This window comes from Rousettus aegyptiacus, unplaced genomic scaffold (assembly GCF_014176215.1).
Source record: "Rousettus aegyptiacus isolate mRouAeg1 unplaced genomic scaffold, mRouAeg1.p scaffold_m13_p_4, whole genome shotgun sequence".
NCBI classification, from domain to species: Eukaryota; Metazoa; Chordata; class Mammalia; order Chiroptera; family Pteropodidae; genus Rousettus; species Rousettus aegyptiacus.
The window spans coordinates 131,805,227-131,823,945 of NW_023416307.1; the positions used below are offsets into that span (position 1 = coordinate 131,805,227).

General features: G+C 35.1%; 1 protein-coding gene across 2 annotated transcripts in view; it reads left to right on the forward strand.

The window, feature by feature from the left end:
* The first annotated feature begins 330 nt into the window (after positions 1-330).
* Positions 331-18,719, forward strand: part of PIK3R4 (phosphoinositide-3-kinase regulatory subunit 4) — a 60,240-nt gene continuing 41,851 nt past the window's right edge. Inside the window, exons 1-6 of one of the 2 annotated variants that reach the window (XM_016140266.2) lie at positions 331-840; positions 1,486-2,258; positions 9,328-9,461; positions 11,347-11,929; positions 15,475-15,609; positions 16,705-16,926. In XM_016140266.2, the coding sequence (XP_015995752.1) occupies positions 1,526-2,258; positions 9,328-9,461; positions 11,347-11,929; positions 15,475-15,609; positions 16,705-16,926 (1,807 nt within the window). In that variant the 5' untranslated portion in view covers positions 331-840; positions 1,486-1,525. The remainder of the gene's footprint in view (positions 841-1,485; positions 2,259-9,327; positions 9,462-11,346; positions 11,930-15,474; positions 15,610-16,704; positions 16,927-18,719) is intronic. The other variant, XM_016140267.2, reaches the window with a different exon arrangement.

Here is an 18,719-nt window from a genome sequence, read left to right on the forward strand (position 1 = left end):
AAATTGTAGCTCAATAAAGATCTTGAAAAATTCAACTCGGGATATATTAACTTTCCTAAATAAGCCTGTGAATTCTCTTGAATAACTACGTTCTGGTGTACTTGGGGTGAAGGAGTTCTGAACAGATTCTGGGGCATTTCAGCAGCCTCAGAGTTTAGGGAAGGATAAGGAGAAGAGCAGGAGCGGACCAGATGTTTTCAAAAGCACCTTATTTTCTTCCTTTAGTCGCGTGGAGAGACCACGCCCCTTTCTCGTCTCCTAGCAACCAGCGCCCTCTTGTTGCTCTTCCTCAAGCCTCACCCCTTCGTAACTTCCGCTCCGCGGCAGGAAGTGAAGTCAGAGCCGGCGGCTTTCCCGGGAGTTCGGCGTTTGAGGTATGTGCAGCAGCTGAACTATTTCCCTGGAACTGGCGGCTGCCCTGTTTCTTCCGAGTTCCACCTCCCCGCCTGGTGGTGAGGCCCTCGAGGAGTATAGCGGGCCTCCAGGGGCCAGAGGTCCGCGCGAGTGGAAGGCGAGGCCGCAGAACGCGTGGCCCTTAGGGCAGAATAAGGGGCTGGCGGGGGCAACTCCCTGGCTACCAGTGCAGTCTCTTCAGCCTGGCTTCATCCGCCCGCTGTCGTCCCAAGAGCTTTCCGACTTCTTCCTGCGGACCACCAGAGTTTCTGGAGATTGGGACTTTCTGTGTCCCTCCCACAACATTCTTTTGCCTGTGAAGGAAGACCTCTCAAAGAGAAGACTCACCTGGCTACTGACGCCCTTCCCAGCCCAGACCCTGAAGTGACTCACCATGTCCTCAGTGTGAGCTAGTGACCGACTCCTGACACTTTCCAGAGTCCTAGGGTAAATGTTTATATGTATGCGTGACCATGTGTGCATGTGTGTCTTTTATTTCCTGCAAAATCTGAGCTAGGAGAAAATCTAAACTGGCAAGTGTGTGCTTTGGTTTACTTTTCTTGCACATCTCTGCCAGGGTTTCTCCACTGTCATTCTGGCAAAACAGACAACTTTGTGCCTTCTTTTAGCTGAATGGGACAGCGTACTGGAATTAGGCTGGAACTGATTTTTTGGACCTTAGCCTGACCTTTGAGGAGTTCAGTGACCTATTTGTATTCCATGATTCTTAGTTTTAAGTTTTTAATGTGTTTGTCTTATGCCCAAGATTACAAATTCTTGGACAAAGACTGTTATATAGTATTGTTGTGATTGTCCGAGCCCCAAGCACAATACTAAGGCTTAGTAATTTTAAAATTTAAATATCAGAAAATACACATTTTGACATTTTCAACTTAATATTGAAGGGGCCTACTTAAATACAGTTCAGCCCCTAGAAAGAACAGCATAAAATAAGATATTTTAAGATAAATATGTCTAAAATTTAGGGGCTGCCTAAAAGGGTGCGATGCTATGGCACAGGCATCTTGTAGGAGACCAAATAAATAAAGGTGTTTCATTATCTTTTAAATTTTTCTTCTTTTAAAAAAATAGGTGTCATATCCTAACTTACCCAGAGGTGCTTGCTGTCATTATGGGAAATCAGCTTGCTGGCATTGCTCCTTCTCAGATCCTTTCTGTGGAGAGTTATTTCTCAGACATCCATGACTTTGAATATGATAAGAGCCTGGGGAGTACTCGGTTTTTTAAAGTTGCTCGGGCGAAGCACCGGGAAGGCCTGGTGGTTGTAAAGGTCTTTGCAATTCAGGATCCCACATTGCCTTTGACCAGCTATAAACAAGAGTTGGAGGAACTAAAAATCAGGCTTCATTCTGCACAGAACTGTCTACCTTTCCAGAAAGCAGCAGAAAAAGCATCTGAGAAAGCAGCGATGCTGTTTAGGCAATATGTGCGAGACAACCTCTATGATCGCATCAGTACCCGTCCATTCTTAAATAACATTGAGAAGCGTTGGATCGCTTTCCAGATCCTTACAGCTGTGGACCAAGCACACAAATCTGGAGTTCGTCATGGGGACATCAAGACTGAGAATGTAATGGTCACTAGTTGGAACTGGGTCCTTTTAACTGATTTTGCCAGTTTTAAACCCACTTATCTTCCAGAGGACAACCCAGCAGATTTCAACTATTTCTTTGACACTTCACGGAGGAGAACTTGTTATATTGCTCCTGAACGTTTTGTTGATGGTGGATTGTTTGCCACTGAGTTAGAATATATGAGAGATCCTTCAACTCCACTTGTAGATTTAAATAGCAATCAGAGAACAAGAGGAGAGCTGAAGCGAGCAATGGACATCTTTTCAGCAGGTACTTGAATTGGTCAAATTTGCTAAGGGAGATGTGCATATATTTTAACCCTTGGACATAGAAATGTAGCTTTTAAAAAATATCTCCATACATTGAAAAGTTAATTTCTTTATATGCCCTATACACTATTTCAGATATATGCAGCCTTCTTTCATTAGATATTTTAAGTGCCCGGAAAATGCAAGAGCAGTTTATTCAGACATTAAAGAAATATTTGAATTCTTCCATACAGTCAGACACTGCCTTAAGCAGTAGAGACGAAGATGGATAATTACGTTCCTCTTTTCAAAGTGTTTATACTTTGATGGGGAGATAGATACGTTGATAAAAGACATTTCAGTGCAATGTGGCTCACTGTTGCGGTGTTAAGCATAGGATGCTGTTAGAGGAATGTGTAGATACTTAAGTTCTTAAATTAGTTTTTATGCTGGTGATGGGTACAGAAGCAAGATCAAGAAAGATCTCTTTATTGGAAGGATAATATTTAAACTGAGACAGTTGGAGAGGAACTAGAGAGAAGTACAGTTGACCTGTGAACAACATGAGGATTAGGGCACAGATTTCTGGCACAGTTGAAAATTTACATATAACTTTTGACTTCCCCAAACTTAAAACTATTATTACTAATAGCCTACTGGTGACTGATAACAGTCAATTAACACATATTTTGTGTGTTATGTGTATTTTATACTGTATTCTTACAATAAAGTAAGCTATAGAAAAGAAAATGTTATTAAGAAAATCATAAAATTTGCGAGTTTTTTCAAATGGTTGAAAATCTCCAAAAGAATTTTCCAATATATTGAAAGAAATCTGTATATAAATGGGCCCATGCAATTCAAACCTGTTTTCAAGGGTCAACTGTAATACATAAGAGATAATTAGTAGGTAGAATTGGTAGGACTTGGATATTGATTGGAGGGTAAAGTCAAGAACACCCACCATGCTCTTCCCATAACCACTCCCCCCCCCCACCCCCCGCCCTGTCCCCCGCTTGGGAAACTGGGTCGATGGTGATGCTGGTTACTGCGACAGACACAGGAGGAAGAACAGGTAACGGGTAGGGAAGATGATGAGGTCTGAATTAGATATGTTGAGTTGAAGGTGTCTGGGGGATATCCTGGAAAGGGTGTCCAACAGATAGTTGGTTATAAAGGTTTGATGTATAGAGATTTAGGACGGAGATGGAGATTCGGTATTTATCAGGAAATAAGTAGTAATTGTAGCCAAAGAAATGAGTTTGTAGCTAGGGAGAGTTTGTAGAGAAGTGATTCTTAAGCTTTTTTGGATCCTCATAAAGATTTTGATTAAATTAGTAGCTTCCTTCCCTGGGAAAAAGTACCATGCAGTCATATACATTATTTCACATACACAGACCACGTGAACCTGGGCTGTAATTCCAGGTTATCTATGAAGTTCTGGGAGAAGTGGGTTGAGGATGGTATCCTGAGGGATACCATATAAACTCTGGCATCAGGGCCATTTTTTTGTAGATTTGGCAAAGGATGGGTTTAATCTTTTTCTCACCTGTAGGTTTACTACAAAGAAGACAAATTAAGCTGTATTTTAGATTACTTAGAAAAAACATAATTAATGAAGTGTATTTCATCTAGGGGGAATGAAGGAGTAAGAATTGTTACACAGGATTGCCCCTCTATTGGTCCATTATCTCACTACTAGGTGTCCCAAGATAATACTTTCTTTTTGATAAGATAGGGTTAGCCTCTACGCTGTATAAGGTATAAGGTGTAAGATTAGAAATGTAATCAAAATCTCAACCTTGAATTTATCCAAATTTATCTAAATTTATTGAATTTTTCTAAATTTTTCTTGAATAATTTTCACGTTTTAAACTTACCAAGTGTTCTGAAAATAGGACTCCTTTAGCTTAGAGATGTGACCACTTTCTAGCTTCAGGGGATCATTTATAGATTTGTTTGTTTGTTTATTTGAGTGGTAATTGACATAGAACATTGTATTAGTTTCAGGTGTACAACATCATAATTCTATATTTGAACGTAATGTGAAAGAATCGCCACAATAAATCAACGTCTGTCGCCATAGTTACAAATTTTTTTTCTTGTGATGAGAACTTAAAATCTCTCTTAGCAACTTTCAGTTATGCAATACAATATTATTAACTACAGTCATCATCCTGTACATCACCATCACTTATTTATTTTATAACTGAAAGTTTATTATAGTTTTAAAATTTAAGGGTTGATGAAGAGTTTATATTTATCCTTTCTGTGCACATTATTGTTTTGTAAACTTCAACAGAATTCTTACTAAGCGTTTGTTCTTCCAGACTAAAGAGCCCTACATTGTTTTGCCTGAAAATAGGCCCTTTCATTCCTTTGAAGAAGGTGGGTGGGATCTGTCCAATTCCCTAAGTGTAAGTGGCTCCTAAGATTTGATTTAGGCTCTTTGGGGTTTTGAATGTTACTTTTTCCCATCTTGATGCAATATCCATGGTTTCTGGCTGTTCGTTTGGGAGAATTGTATATATTCTCTGTCTCTGGTTACACATATGGACAAAGTTGTTTTTTGTTTTTTTGCTGGAGATCATTTCTCTCGATAAATATTTGAATGTTAATTCTGTGTGAGACACTGTATTGTGTAGATGTTGGGAATACAGCTGTGAACAAGACTGACAGTTTTTTGCCCTCATGGAGCTTGCATTCTAGTGAAGAAGAGATAGAATAAGCAGATAAGAAAGTTAATCTTGGTTAGTGATAAATGATGTGACAAATTGCTATGACCTATAAGTGCTAGGACAAAGGCTAGTAGAGGACTACTTTAGATAAAATGGTCAGGTAAGGCCTCTCTGAGAAGATAACATTTGAGCAGAGATCTGAAAAAGGAGACAGTGATGATAGAGACATCTTGAACAAATTGTTCTATAGGGAAATACCATCCAATAATACTTCTAGAATAATATTATAAAGTTGCAAGAGAAAAACCCTGTATTTAATAGAGATTAGTTGTTTAGGGCTGCCATGACGAAATACCCCAGACTAGAGAGCTTAAACAAAAATTTATTTCCCCCCGTTTCTGGAGGCTGGAAATCCAACGTCAAGGTGCCAGCAGGGTTGATTTCACCTGAGGCCACTCTCCGTGGTTGCTCATGGCCACCTTCTCTTTGTGTTCTCACATGCCTTTTCCCTGGAGTCTTTTCATATAAGAACACCAGCTATAAAGGATTAGGGTCTCACCTTTTGACTTCATTTGACCTTAATTACTCCTTTAAAGACCCTATCCAGGTACAGTCACATTCTAAGATAACTGCCTTCAACATATGTATTTGTGTATGTGTGGGGAGACACAATTCAGTCCATAATAATTTCCATTTAGTTATAAATAGTCATGTAGCTCTGTTACTTTCTGACTTTTTATTTCAGTAATTTCAAACTTAAAAACTTAAAAAAACTTGAAGTGGCTCCATAGTGTAGTGGTTAGCACATCTGCTTTTCATGCAGAAGGTCCTGGGTTCACACCTCAGGTGGAGGACCTTAGTCCAGGTGCGCCAGGCCGCCCGGATGCACCTGGTTCTGAGTGCACGTCCTAAGCTTGTGGGAGGAGATGCCCCTCCTTCAGAGATCTTGCTCTTAACGGGAAATAGCAACATCCATAGGTCAGGGGTGGAAGTGGGGCAAAGGAGGAGGAATTAAAGAGGGAGGGGGAAAGAAACTTTAAAAACTTGCAAAAGGAAAAATAGTGCATAGGACACCCATATAGTCTTTACACAGATTCACCTGCCCTTACTAATTTGGTGCAATTGCTTTACTACTTGTACCTTTTCTCTACACTACCCCCACTCCCCTCCTAGTCTCTACCCTCCATGATTTTTTCCTGAATAAATTACATACATTATGGCTCTTTACTCCTAAATACTTCAGTATGGATTTCCTAAGATTAGGGATAGTTTCTTATGTAACATGTAATTGTATGTTGCATTTACCAGCTGCAGCAAATTTAAGTGATACAATAATTCACACATTTTATTCTAATTTTGTATTTGACCCAAAAATATTCTTTATACCATTTTTCTTGCTCTAGGACAGAACCAAGTCTAGGTTTTGCATTTAGTTGTCATGTTTCCTTAGCCTCCTTTAATCTGTAACATTTCCACAGTCTTTCTTTGTCTTTATGATGTTGACATTTTTTTGAAGAATACTTCTCCCCTTATATTTTTAAGACTTATTTTTATACTTTTTATTTTTAAATGATAGACTCAAAGGAAGTTGCCAAAATTGTGAAGAACCCTTCCGCCAACTTCCCCCAGTGGCGACGTGTTATATGACTAGTATATCAAAATCAGGAATCGAAATTGGTGCATTACTGTTAGCTAGACTATAGCATTATTCAGTTTTCACCAGCTTTTACGTGCACTGTATGTGTTTGCCATCCCACCCCTTTGTTTTTTGTTTTTTTTTTTTTTTAATAGAATGTCATTCATTTTGGGTTTGTCTGCTGTTTGTGATTAGATTCAGGTTATTCATTCTCAGTAGTAATATATAGGTGATGATGTGTCTTCACTGTATTCTGCAGGCAGATGGTGTCAGATGGTCAAGGTTTTGTGCAATTTTTTAAAGTGTAAAGTTCCTGTTATAGTTACTTTTTTTTTTTTTTTTAAATCCCTTGTAACTAATAAGCAACCTGTGGGAAGAAACTTTTAAGACCATGCAAATATCCTGCCAGCCATTACAATTTTCTCTCTAATTTGGTCCATTGATGCTTCTTGCCTTAGCCAGTCTTTACTATGATGGTTGTAAAATGATGATTTACAACTCCAGCACTTCCTCTGCATTCACCAGTAGGCCCTTAGCATCCTACAATTCTCTGGTGTCTTCTCTTTGCCCTCATTTATGTATTTATTATTGGTATGGAATTGTTAATTCTCGCAGTTTGCTAATATTTGGGGGAGGATTTTTTAAATCTATATTCATCAGGAATATTGGTCTGTAGTTTTCTTGTGATGTCTTTATCTGGTTTGGTATTAGAGTAATATTGGCATCAGAATGAATTGGAAGGAGTATCCTCTTTTTCTATTTTTTGGGAGAATTTGTGAAGGGTGGTTGTTAAGTTCTTTAATGTTTAATGGAATTCACCTGTTAAGCCACCTTGGCTTAGGCTTTGTGGGAAGTTTTTCATAACCAATTCAGTCTCTATTAAGGCTTATTCTGATTTTCTATTTCTTTTTAAGTCAATTCTGGTAATCTGTTTCTAGGAATTTGTCCATTTCATATAGGTTATCTCATTTGTTTGCATACAGTTGTTCAAAGTATTCTCTTATAATTCCTTTCATTTTTGTGTGGTTGGTAGTAATGTCCCTTTTTCACTCCAATCTTTATTTCCTTCCGTTTGCTTTAGTTTGTTTACTTTTTTCTTGTTTCTTAAGGTGAAGGTTACGTTATTGTTTTGAGTTTCTACTTTTTAACATAGGTGTTTATAGTTACACATTTCCTCTAAACAGTGCTTTAGTGCATCCCATATGTTTTATATGTTGTGTTTTTATTTTAATTAATCTCAAAGTATTTTCTACTATCCCTTCAATGCATTGGTTATTTAGGAGTGTGTCTAATTTCTACATATTTGTGAATTTTTCGGATTGCCTTCTGTTACTGATTTCTTACTTCATTCTGTTGTAGGTTGAAGAACATAATTTATATGATTTCAGTTCTTTTTAAACTTATTTAGGCTTGTTTTATGGCTAGCATATGGTCTAATCTGGAGAGTGTTCCATGTGTACTCGAGAGGAATTTTGTATTGTGGTGTTGGAGTGTTCCTTTGATGTCTGTTAGATACAGGTGATTCATAGCATTGCTCAGTTCTATATTCTTCTTGGTTATGATGTTTTAAATAGCTATTTTAAAGTCTTTTATTCTAAAACTTGACACTACATAGATAGAAATTAATTTAAGAAATTTATTGAGAATTATTGTTTCAGTTACTGTAGACTTCAGTGAACAAAATAGACAAAAATTCCTTTCTCATGGAGTTTGTATTCTAGTGGTTATATAGACAATGAAGAAATAAATAAATACATAAAATATATATTTTGACAGTCATGCTGTGGGAAAAAACAACAGGGAAAAGGGAAAGGGAATGTGCCAGGTGAGAAGTATGGGTAGCTGTGGTTGTGGGATTTGCAATCTTAAACTGGGCAGTCAAGAAAGCCCTTACTGCTAAAATGACATTTGATTAAAGAAAGATCTGAAGGGGTGCAGGTATAAACCATGTAGTTAGTTAGGGGAATAGCATTCCAGGTAGAAGGACCAGCAGATGCAAAGGCTGTGAGCTAAGGTTATTTAAGGATCTCTGTAAGACTTGTTAAATGCATGTCATATAATAATAATTCAATGAAACTGTTTTGTCTCTTTGGGAATGTAGATACTTTTTAAATTTCTTGTTTGAAGATTATGTAAGTGCAAAAACAACTGGTTGTCCCTCCTTCCCTTTCTAATTTTATAGTCACACTTCTTAGCACTTCTTATTTTATAATTGTTTATTCACTGGTTTATTTTATGCCTCCCTTCCTAGAATGAAAGCTTATTGGAGGCAGGGTTTTATCTGTTTCATGTACTATGACAGCCTAATGTAGACACCTAATAACTTTTGTTTAATGATGAATAAATGAATTGCCAGTTACGACTTCTCAGTAGTTCCTTATGAACTTAATGTCTATAAATCCATACTTAAAAAAAAACACTATTTCTTGTGGCTTTTAATCTTTTAATGTATCTATCTCTAAATGTATGTGTATATGCTACATACATACATATTTACTTTAAATTGTAGAAATAGGAAGTAATTTTATTTGATTTAATTTTTTAAAAGAGAAAAATTGGATGAGCCTTTTTTGACTTTATACTTTTAAAAATTGATGATTAGGCAATAAACATTTTCCCTACCATACTATATTGTAGTTGTATATTTTATTAAAAATTTTTGATTCAGTTTACTTTGGGTTTCACGTTTTTAGTTTTATGAATTCTTTGAACTCTTGGTCTGTACTAATGTTATCTTACATTTAATTTTTAATGGAATTATATCTGCTATTTTCCAGGTTGCGTGATAGCTGAGCTTTTTACAGAAGGTGTACCATTATTTGATCTCTCTCAACTTCTGGCTTATAGAAATGGACAGTTTTTTCCAGAACAAGTACTAAATAAAATTGAAGATCGTAGCATCAGAGATTTGGTAACTATGCTACAAATATTTGCCATAAAGAATTTAATAGAATTATGTTCTTTTGCATCAGTCCACTTTCTAGAATGTTACAAATTTGGAACAAAGCAATAAAGCCCTATAGACCAAACAGCTTATTATTTTTATTTTTTCAAAACTCAGTTTTTGCCCCCCTTCTCAGACACAGAGCTCATTTGACTTAATTGTTTATAAACACACCCGTGCGCGCGCACGCGCGCGTACACACACACACACACACACACACACACATCTTCCCATTATAATCTTTAGCTCTGCTTTGGATAGATTTAGAAGGAGGTAAGGAGGTGCTTGGGGGTTAGAGATGTGTCCAGGATTGAGTTTGCTAGTAAGAAACAAAGAAGAGGTATCTAAAATGAACGAAACAGGAAACATCAACTTGAATATAATACAGCAATATAGAGCCATTTTATATAGAATCAGTTTGCTTTGTATACTTACTTCCCTTGACTCCGAGGGGAGTTCTGGAAGGGCAGATATAGAATCTCAAATTCGTATAGCAGACTAAATATGAGGAATTCTGTGGGAGGTCATATAAGCCACATTACTGTTTGAAGGATCTTTTCAAACTCAGGATAGGAACTGATGCTTATGATGATGACTCAGTCATGAAATGAATATGGTGTATGTAAAATATTTAGTAAGGTAGAGAAATATACATTTCAATTTCTCTTACAAATGGCCAGTATTAAAAAACATGTTTCAGAGGAAGCGATTTAACTCACGTTCAATGATTAGTGCACTGGATTAACAGTTGGTATATCTGGCTGTTCTTTCTTTGGGCATAGCACTCATTCATCACATTATATTGGCTAAGTACCTTCATGAATTTGGGCCTATATTTTCTTAACTGTGAAATGAGTGAATTTGACTCATCTTTAAAGGCTTAATCCAAATGTAAAGGTAGTTCCATTAAGAAAGCTCAGGTAACTAGGTATATTTTTATGATATTTCAAAAATTTAAATAATGACTTTTACACTAGGAAAGATTAAACTTCCCTCTATGCATGGAAGAGGGAATGTAGTTAGCATTAACATGATGGCTAAGTGGAGGGCCAGGGGAGGGAAGGAGCAATTGGGATTGTTTTGTGAACATTATAGATGTCTAACCAATGTACTGTATACTTGCAACTAATTTAAATAAGTAAATTTATTAAAAAAAATAAAATTGGAAAAAAATAAACTATCCTCTATGTTGAAAAAAATTATATACTTATGATGCTAGAAAACATTAGATAAATTCAAATTATATCATTTCTAGCATTTACAGGATTTAACATCTCTTTTACACTACTTAAAAAGTTTAAACTACTTATTCCCTTTTTGATCTAGAACTATACTTAAACCATGTATTTCCTTGGACTTGTGAAAATAAAGCTCTAAACCAGAACTCTGATATGTAAATAGATTTCAGGGGTTCTGTGATTGTTTTCAGAATTGTGTGTAATTTCGCATGCAAAAATTGGGGATATACATTTTAATTGAGAAAATCCCATTGCTTGTGTAAGATTCTCAGTGGTATCTCCTGCTCAAAAAAGTTTAAGAATCCTTGAGTTGAGGGCAGCAGTATGTTACTCCCCTCTCTTAATAAATGAGGAATGTCGAACAGGGTATACCTCTTCTTTATGTAAGTGCCAGGGCTATCTGTAATATGTCAGTATGTAATTTCCCGTTACTTTTTAGGGTAGGAGTAGAGTCACATATTACTTAGTAGTCAAGTTCTGAGTGGTTTGAATGCAAAGGTTGAGAAGAGTCAGAATTCTCAAAAATATTTTAAATTGAGATGTCTTTGTAGCTTTTATCTGATTTAATTTGCTGTTCTCAAATATTTTTTATTTCCTTTTTCCTCTTGGTGTAGGTAACTCAGATGATTCACCGTGAGCCAGATAAACGGTTAGAGGCAGAAGATTACTTAAAGCAGCAGCGTGGCAATGCCTTTCCTGAAATATTTTACACTTTCCTTCAGCCCTACATGGCCCAGTTTGCCAAGGAAACATTTCTTTCTGCAGACGAACGTATTCTGGTTATACGAAAGGATTTGGGCAACATTATTCACAATCTCTGTGGACATGATCTGCCAGAAAAAGTGGAAGGAGACCCTAAGGAAAATGGGCTGGTTATCTTGGTGTCTGTTATAACGTCCTGTCTACAGACCCTTAAATACTGTGATTCCAAACTTGCTGCTTTGGAACTTATTCTCCATTTGGCCCCACGGTTAAGTGTAGAAATTCTTTTGGATCGTATCACTCCATATCTTTTGCATTTCAGCAATGACTCTGTTCCTAGAGTGAGGGCCGAAGCCTTGAGGACGTTGACCAAAGTTCTAGCTCTTGTTAAAGAGGTTCCTCGCAATGATATCAATATCTATCCAGAATATATTCTGCCGGGCATAGCCCACTTAGCCCAAGATGATGCTACTATTGTTAGACTAGCCTATGCTGGTAAGAGATTATTGTCTAAGTAATAGCCACTGATATTTTTAAGTTATTGACTATAATGCCTCTTGTTTCTCTGATTTCTTTGGGAATTCAAAGAATGAAGTTTGGTTTGGTCCTTGAACTATTTGTGAACATTTTAGTAATATTTATAGCTAATCTGTCCCTGGGACTCAACTTTTATGAGTGTTTTCATTTTTTGAAGTGATCAGAACCATCAAGTAAAAAGCATATAATATAGAATCTTATTATTTTACTAGGAGTATTCCATTTAATCTGAAGTAAGACTAATGTTTACAAGTATGTGCTTCTGAGCTAGTGTCTTTAGGTCTTTATAAACTTTCTCCGAACAAGTACTCTTGTTTAAATATCAATTTTAAGATAGTCAATAACAATCTGTTATGTTGAAAAATATTAATTTTGTTGGGTAATTCGGTGAACCTAGCCTATTAATTTACTAAATTTTAAGGTCCTTCTTATTACTATAGTTCTTAGGATGTGTGGCTTCTCTGTGAAGTGGGTATGTGTTATAATACACCTGCATGTTTTACTTGTAATTCTCGCTCATAAAATCAAGTGATACAGATTCATGTTTTTAGCTCCTCAAATTAATTCTGAGTACTTATTTCTGCATAGAAATGTCATTGAAACATTTACATAATTCCATAATTTATTTCTAAAAGGTAATCTCATGGAAATCAAGAATTCTGTTTTGAAGTTCTTGTAAATAGTACATAACATGCATAGTGATATTGTCACTTTTTGAAAGAAACTTGCTTAGTTTATTCATTTTATGATTTGCCTGTCAATATTTTAATGGAATGTGTGAAAAATGATCTTTGTACTCTGGCCTTGTTGCTAGGCACGTACACAAAGTGATTGGTGGTGGTGGTGGTTTTTTTTTTTCTGTACATATATTTTTATTTATATTTATCCATCTGCCTATTTACTTAGGTATGGTTTCTGGTTTCCATACCTGCACAGGTGTAAACTTTAGGTCTAGATAATCCAGGATTTCTTTAAGGTATATCTGAGTATATCATTCGTAACAAAGCATATTTATAATTCACATGGTAAATATAAATAATCGAACCAGATAAAATTAAAGTTTGTAGGTTTTAAAAATAAGTATCTTTAGAGTTTCATCACCTACTTTTGGCCCAGTATATCTTAGTCTATTCTCAGTTGTGTTTATTAGGTAAGGTTCTGATATGTAGGGTCCATATTAACATTGGTATTTAATTACCAATAGTTATAGCATAAAAATAATGCTACTATGTATTGAAAAAACTGCTGCGTGCCAGGGCATCTGCTGCTTAAGGTTGTTGCAAGAGTTAGTTTCAAGAGATATATAGATTCTAAGATAAATTCTGGATTCTAAGATCTACATATCTCTCACAACTACCCCTAGAAACAACCTTGAACAGTAACTGTTATATTACCTTAATTTTATAAGTGAAGAAATTGGGAATGGGAGAGGGTAACAGACATGACCCAAGTGTATCTGGTTTAATTCTTTTCAGTTCTCAGAGTTGCTGGTCTAGACTTTGATTTTGAAGCAACCCTGCTTTTCTGTGTTTTTATGATGAGAGTCCATGATGACCCAGGGTTAGGGCCAGTACCTTGCAGTGTCCTTTTATTATGGCTTGGTGTGTGTTAAAGCTGTCTTCATTCATTCATTCATTCATTCATCTATTTAAAATAGAGTCAAGTCTATTTGCACTTGTATGGTTAAGTATAATTAAACCATATATGTCAGTAGTTATAAAAGTTTAAAATTTATTTAATTTTTTTAATGGTGACATTGGTTAATGACATCCAATAAGTTTCAGCTGTATACTTTAACACTAAGGCACATATATATTTACACTGCTCACCTCCCTTAGTTAGATTTCTTTCTGTCACCACATATTTGACCCCTTTTGCCCATTCTATCTCCCCTGTCCTCCTCCCCACTGCCCTTTGGTAACCACTAGTCTATTGTCCATGTCTATGAGTCTCTGTTTGTTTGTCCTGTTCATTTGTTGCTTTTAGATTTATATTCCACATATAAGTGATATGTGATTTTCAACATTTTCTATCTGACTTATTTCACTTAGCATGACCATCTCGAGGTCCATCCATGTTGTCACAAATGGCAGTATTTCATCTCTTCTTATGGCTGAGTAATATTCCATTATATATATGTACCACAACTTCTTTATCCAATCATCTGTTGTAGGACACTTCAGTTGCTTCCATGTTAAAGTCAATTTTTAAATTTCTTTTACAGTATTTTTTTTTAACTCAGTCGTGCTTGTATAGATTTGTATCTTGTGTAAACTTTCAAGTGCATTGTGGTTTATGAATTTAAATATGGGAAATAAGCATAGATCTACTTAGACTTTAGAAGTTCAGAGGATACCTCTCCTAATAAAGATATGTTCATTAAAGTAGGGATATTCGTCTAGAATTTTGACTCATTATCAGAAGATGTCTTAGAATTTTCTTGTCTTTAGAGTGAGCAGGCATTATAGGGTATTAATGTCTTGCTTTCTTAGAGTAAATTTTATTCTTTTCAGAATAATGTTGAACCTGGGAGGGGTGGAGAGTGAGACACTGAGGTGAAGGGAATCACTACATTTGTCAGACTCAAAAATCTCACCTATTGCAAGATGCATCTCAATTTGAGATGTAAAAAGTAAAGAAAAAGTGAGTCTTAGAATCAATGAAATAAGGTAGTTAAACTTTATCAGTGCTTTTAACTGCCGAGAAGGAAAAGAGTATAGTCTTTGGCTGGTATAGTCATATGTTAAGAAGCACGGAAGTGGGAAAGAGAAGGGTAGAGACCGGAATAAATAAAAATGGAAGAAGATGGTATGAGCAATAGAATAAATATAATTAATAGCAAATGCGACAGCAGAAGTTAAAGGTAGATGCTTTCACAGTGGTGAGGAGTATCAGATAGTCTTAATAGATTATCAGAAAGAGGAGAAAATGTAGACAACTGCAGAGTGTGGCAAACAGTCTAACACTTTGATTCACTAAGAACCTCAGAATCACTTGTAAAGCAATCCAACAATGGTCGATTCAGTTTGGTAATGGCTTTTAGTAGATGTGGCTCATTTACATGTGAAGAAACAGACTCAAAATTGGTTAAGCAGCCAGGTAGTAAGTGGCAGGGTAGATTTGTATTTTCTGTGTGGTTACAAAGCCTAGCTTGATCTGTTTATTTTCATGGGAATGTTAATGTCATACTGTTTAAAGGGTAGGTCTCTATAGGAGGATTAAGGTTTTTCTTTCTCTTTCTTTGCCTCAATAAATTTGAGTGCTTTATTTTGGGTTTTATATTTTTATTTTTTAAAGATGCTTATATTTTATGAAAAAACTGGTAGTAAGGGGGTAGTTGTAGATTATGAAATTTGTCACTGAAAATATGATTAGGTTAAGTGCTAAATTGAAAAGTTCTAATTTTCCTCCTTAGTTTTATGATTATTTTATGTATAAAGAGGAAAAGTTATAAGCATTACAGAGATTTAAGATTATAATTACAATTTTTCTTCCTTTTATAGAAAACATAGCTCTGCTGGCAGAAACAGCTTTAAGGTTCCTGGAATTAGTACAGTTAAAAAATCTCAATATGGAAAATGACCCAAATAGTGAAGAAATAGATGACGTTACACATCCCAATGGAAATTATGACACAGGTAGTATGATTTTCTCTTCCAGCTTTCCTGTTACTTACAATGAATTGCTAATGTGTTCTTTATCATTTGTAATTTTTCACTTAAGATGAAAGAATACCACATGTATAGATGAGAAGAGTCCCTGGTTTGTTCTGTTTGCAAACACTGTTACCTAGCCAGATAATGATCAGCTTGTTGCCACAGTTGATTCTCAGCCAGAATTTCAGCCAGCCATAAAGCTAGGTGAATTATATTATTCTTATAAGATAAAAGAAAAAAACATTGGAAACATCATGGCTCAAGAGTCTAAACCACTTTTTATATGAGTATTATGCACATCCTCTCTTATAAACTGTGTTATTTCATGCTGTCTGTGATTTACATACCAAAACGCATAACTTTTACTGTAAAGAAACATATGTGATGGTAAACTCTTTGAGGTCAGAGTTCATTTCTTAAGTTTCTTTATAGCTCTACAACCTCTAACAGGCTTGTCATTAATGTTTATTGAGTTAAAGATTCAGAAGTAAGATAATATGCTTAGATCTGTTCCAACATGTTTGTAGTTGAGAAAAACTAGAGAAATCTAGTTTTTAGATTTTTATGCTGTAGACAACTATAATGGTCTGTTACTTGTTAGAATGGTAGTGGCCAGATCATGTAAAGCCTTGACAGGACTTGCAGTATATTTTCTGGCTTTCTTAAATACAGTAAACCAGTCTTTAAAAATGCTTTCTAAAAGTATTGCTTTGTACCATCAGATTGTATCCTGAACCAGTCAAGTATTTTCAAGTCCTTGATTAAGTTGATCTTATTGGAGTAATGTGATCATCTTTTTGGTGCTTTCCCACAGTTTTCTCCTTGAGCTTCATAAATAGAGCTGTTTGATTAGTGAGACAGTAATCATACTTGTGACATCAGCTTATTAGAATGTTCTTCAGTTTTATATTTGTTTCCCATCTATCTTTCAGAGCTTTGAATAGCAGAAAAACTTAGTGATAATAGACTTTATTGTAGCTTCTGTTATCATTCCATTTCTCCAAGGAGTAAAAAGGAAGACCGAGTCTATACATATAGGGAAAATACTGACGTATATTTACTTTTTTATTTTTTTAGAGCTCCAAGCCTTACATGAAATGGTACAACAGAAAGTTGTCACTTTGCTAAGCGACCCTGAAAATATTGTGAAACAGACCTTAATGGAAAACGGAATAACACGGCTATGTGTATTCTTTGGACGTCAGAAAGCCAATGATGTTTTATTGTCCCACATGATCACTTTCCTAAATGATAAGAATGATTGGCATCTGCGTGGAGCTTTTTTCGATAGTATAGTTGGTATGTGTTTTTTTTTTTTTAATTCATTTTTAAGATTTTGAATTATCTTCTCAAGTACTTCCATGCAATCTGAAAGATGATATTACTACCAAATTTTGTTAATAATGAAATGAGTTCCCGGTATTTCTTTCTTAGCTTTATACTGTTTTTGCATGATGGAAGTATCTTAGTTGATGAAGGGATTGGTTAATTAAATTGAGACACATTCATAAGAAAGAATACCATGTGGTCTATAAAAACCGTATTTAAAAAAAATATTTAATGACCTGGGAAACTATCATGAAATATTATTAAAGTGACTGAAGTAGGTGGTACATCTACTTAAAGCATGATTGCATTTGTATAAAGGTAACAATAACACATTTAAAAAAAACTGGAATATACTAAGGTGTGATAGTGGTTACCTCTGGAGCTAAGATTATAATAGATGATTGTTTGTTTTCTTTATATTTTCCATATTCGTCAAATTTTCTACAATAACATACATAAGTTTTACAATCAGAAACTAACAAAGCATAATTATGATAGAAATAAATCTGTTAGAAAATGAACACAAGTTGCTTTGTATAAACCAAAAATTTGTGAAAAACTAAGCAGGTTTTTTTGCTCTATTTTTTAACATGTTGCAAGTCTTGATTTTCAGATTTATCTAAAGAGGAAAGACATCTTGTATTTTATCTTCATGGCTTCTATTACATTTAGATTCAGAATTACAAAGAAATAAAGTGGACTTTATTTTGAGGAGATTAAGTCACTTGACAGAGGATTTAATATTTTTATGTTTTGAATAATAACTGATTCCTTTCCACTTGATGGTGCTATCTTTTTAATTTTAACTTTGGTCAATTATGAAATATTATGTACTAAACCATGTTGTTATGATTACTCACTAACCCTTTTTGTATCATTTTGGACATGATTGTAATAGCTTGTCTGAAAGCCTTGCTGATATTCAAACTTTCTCATGTAGTAGCAGAAAGCCATGAGGTTTAGACTTTGGTTCCCAAAAACCTGGGAAAGTACTTGCTAAACTTCAGATGTTTTTCCTAAAAAATGAAAAAAGGAAGGAAACTCATGGCAACAATATTAATATTTCTGCAAATGCTGTCATATAATATTTCGGAGAAAAGAATACTTCCTACATTTGAAAAGCTTTGAAATTGCCTGTTGTTCTTGCTTTGTTATAACTGAAGATTATTGTACCTCTCCTTTACAGACAGGTTTAGTTTGGTTTTTTGTTTTTGCATCAGTTTATTGATTCGTCTTAGTCTTGAATCTCAGACTATATCAAACTCAGTTCTTGAATATAGTATACTTTACTTCTCACAGCTTTCTGTCTTTCTTGCTCTCCTTTTTTCAAATAATTTTATTTTTATTCCTTTTCTTGGGAAAAGGTGGTCTTAGAACTTCCTCCATCTATTTTCTCGTGGGTTTTCTATTTTGTTAACATTTTAAAAAAAAATTTTCATACCCCTCCTATGGCAACCATCAGTTGTTCTCTATATCTGTGTGTCTTTTTCCATTTTTTTTTATTCATTTTTTTTTTAGCTTCTACGTATCAGTGAAATCACATGATACTTGTCAAAACTTTCTCATGTTGACTCATTCATATTCTATGAATTTTTAATTTATTATCTTGGCCCATTTTTTTCTGTTGGTGTTACGTTTTTCTTATTGATATCTTTGAGCCATATGTGTGTGAATATGTATGTGTAGATATATACACACACATGCATACATTAAGAACATTACATAACATTGTTTCTGTGGCAAAATTTTTCTCATATAACTTA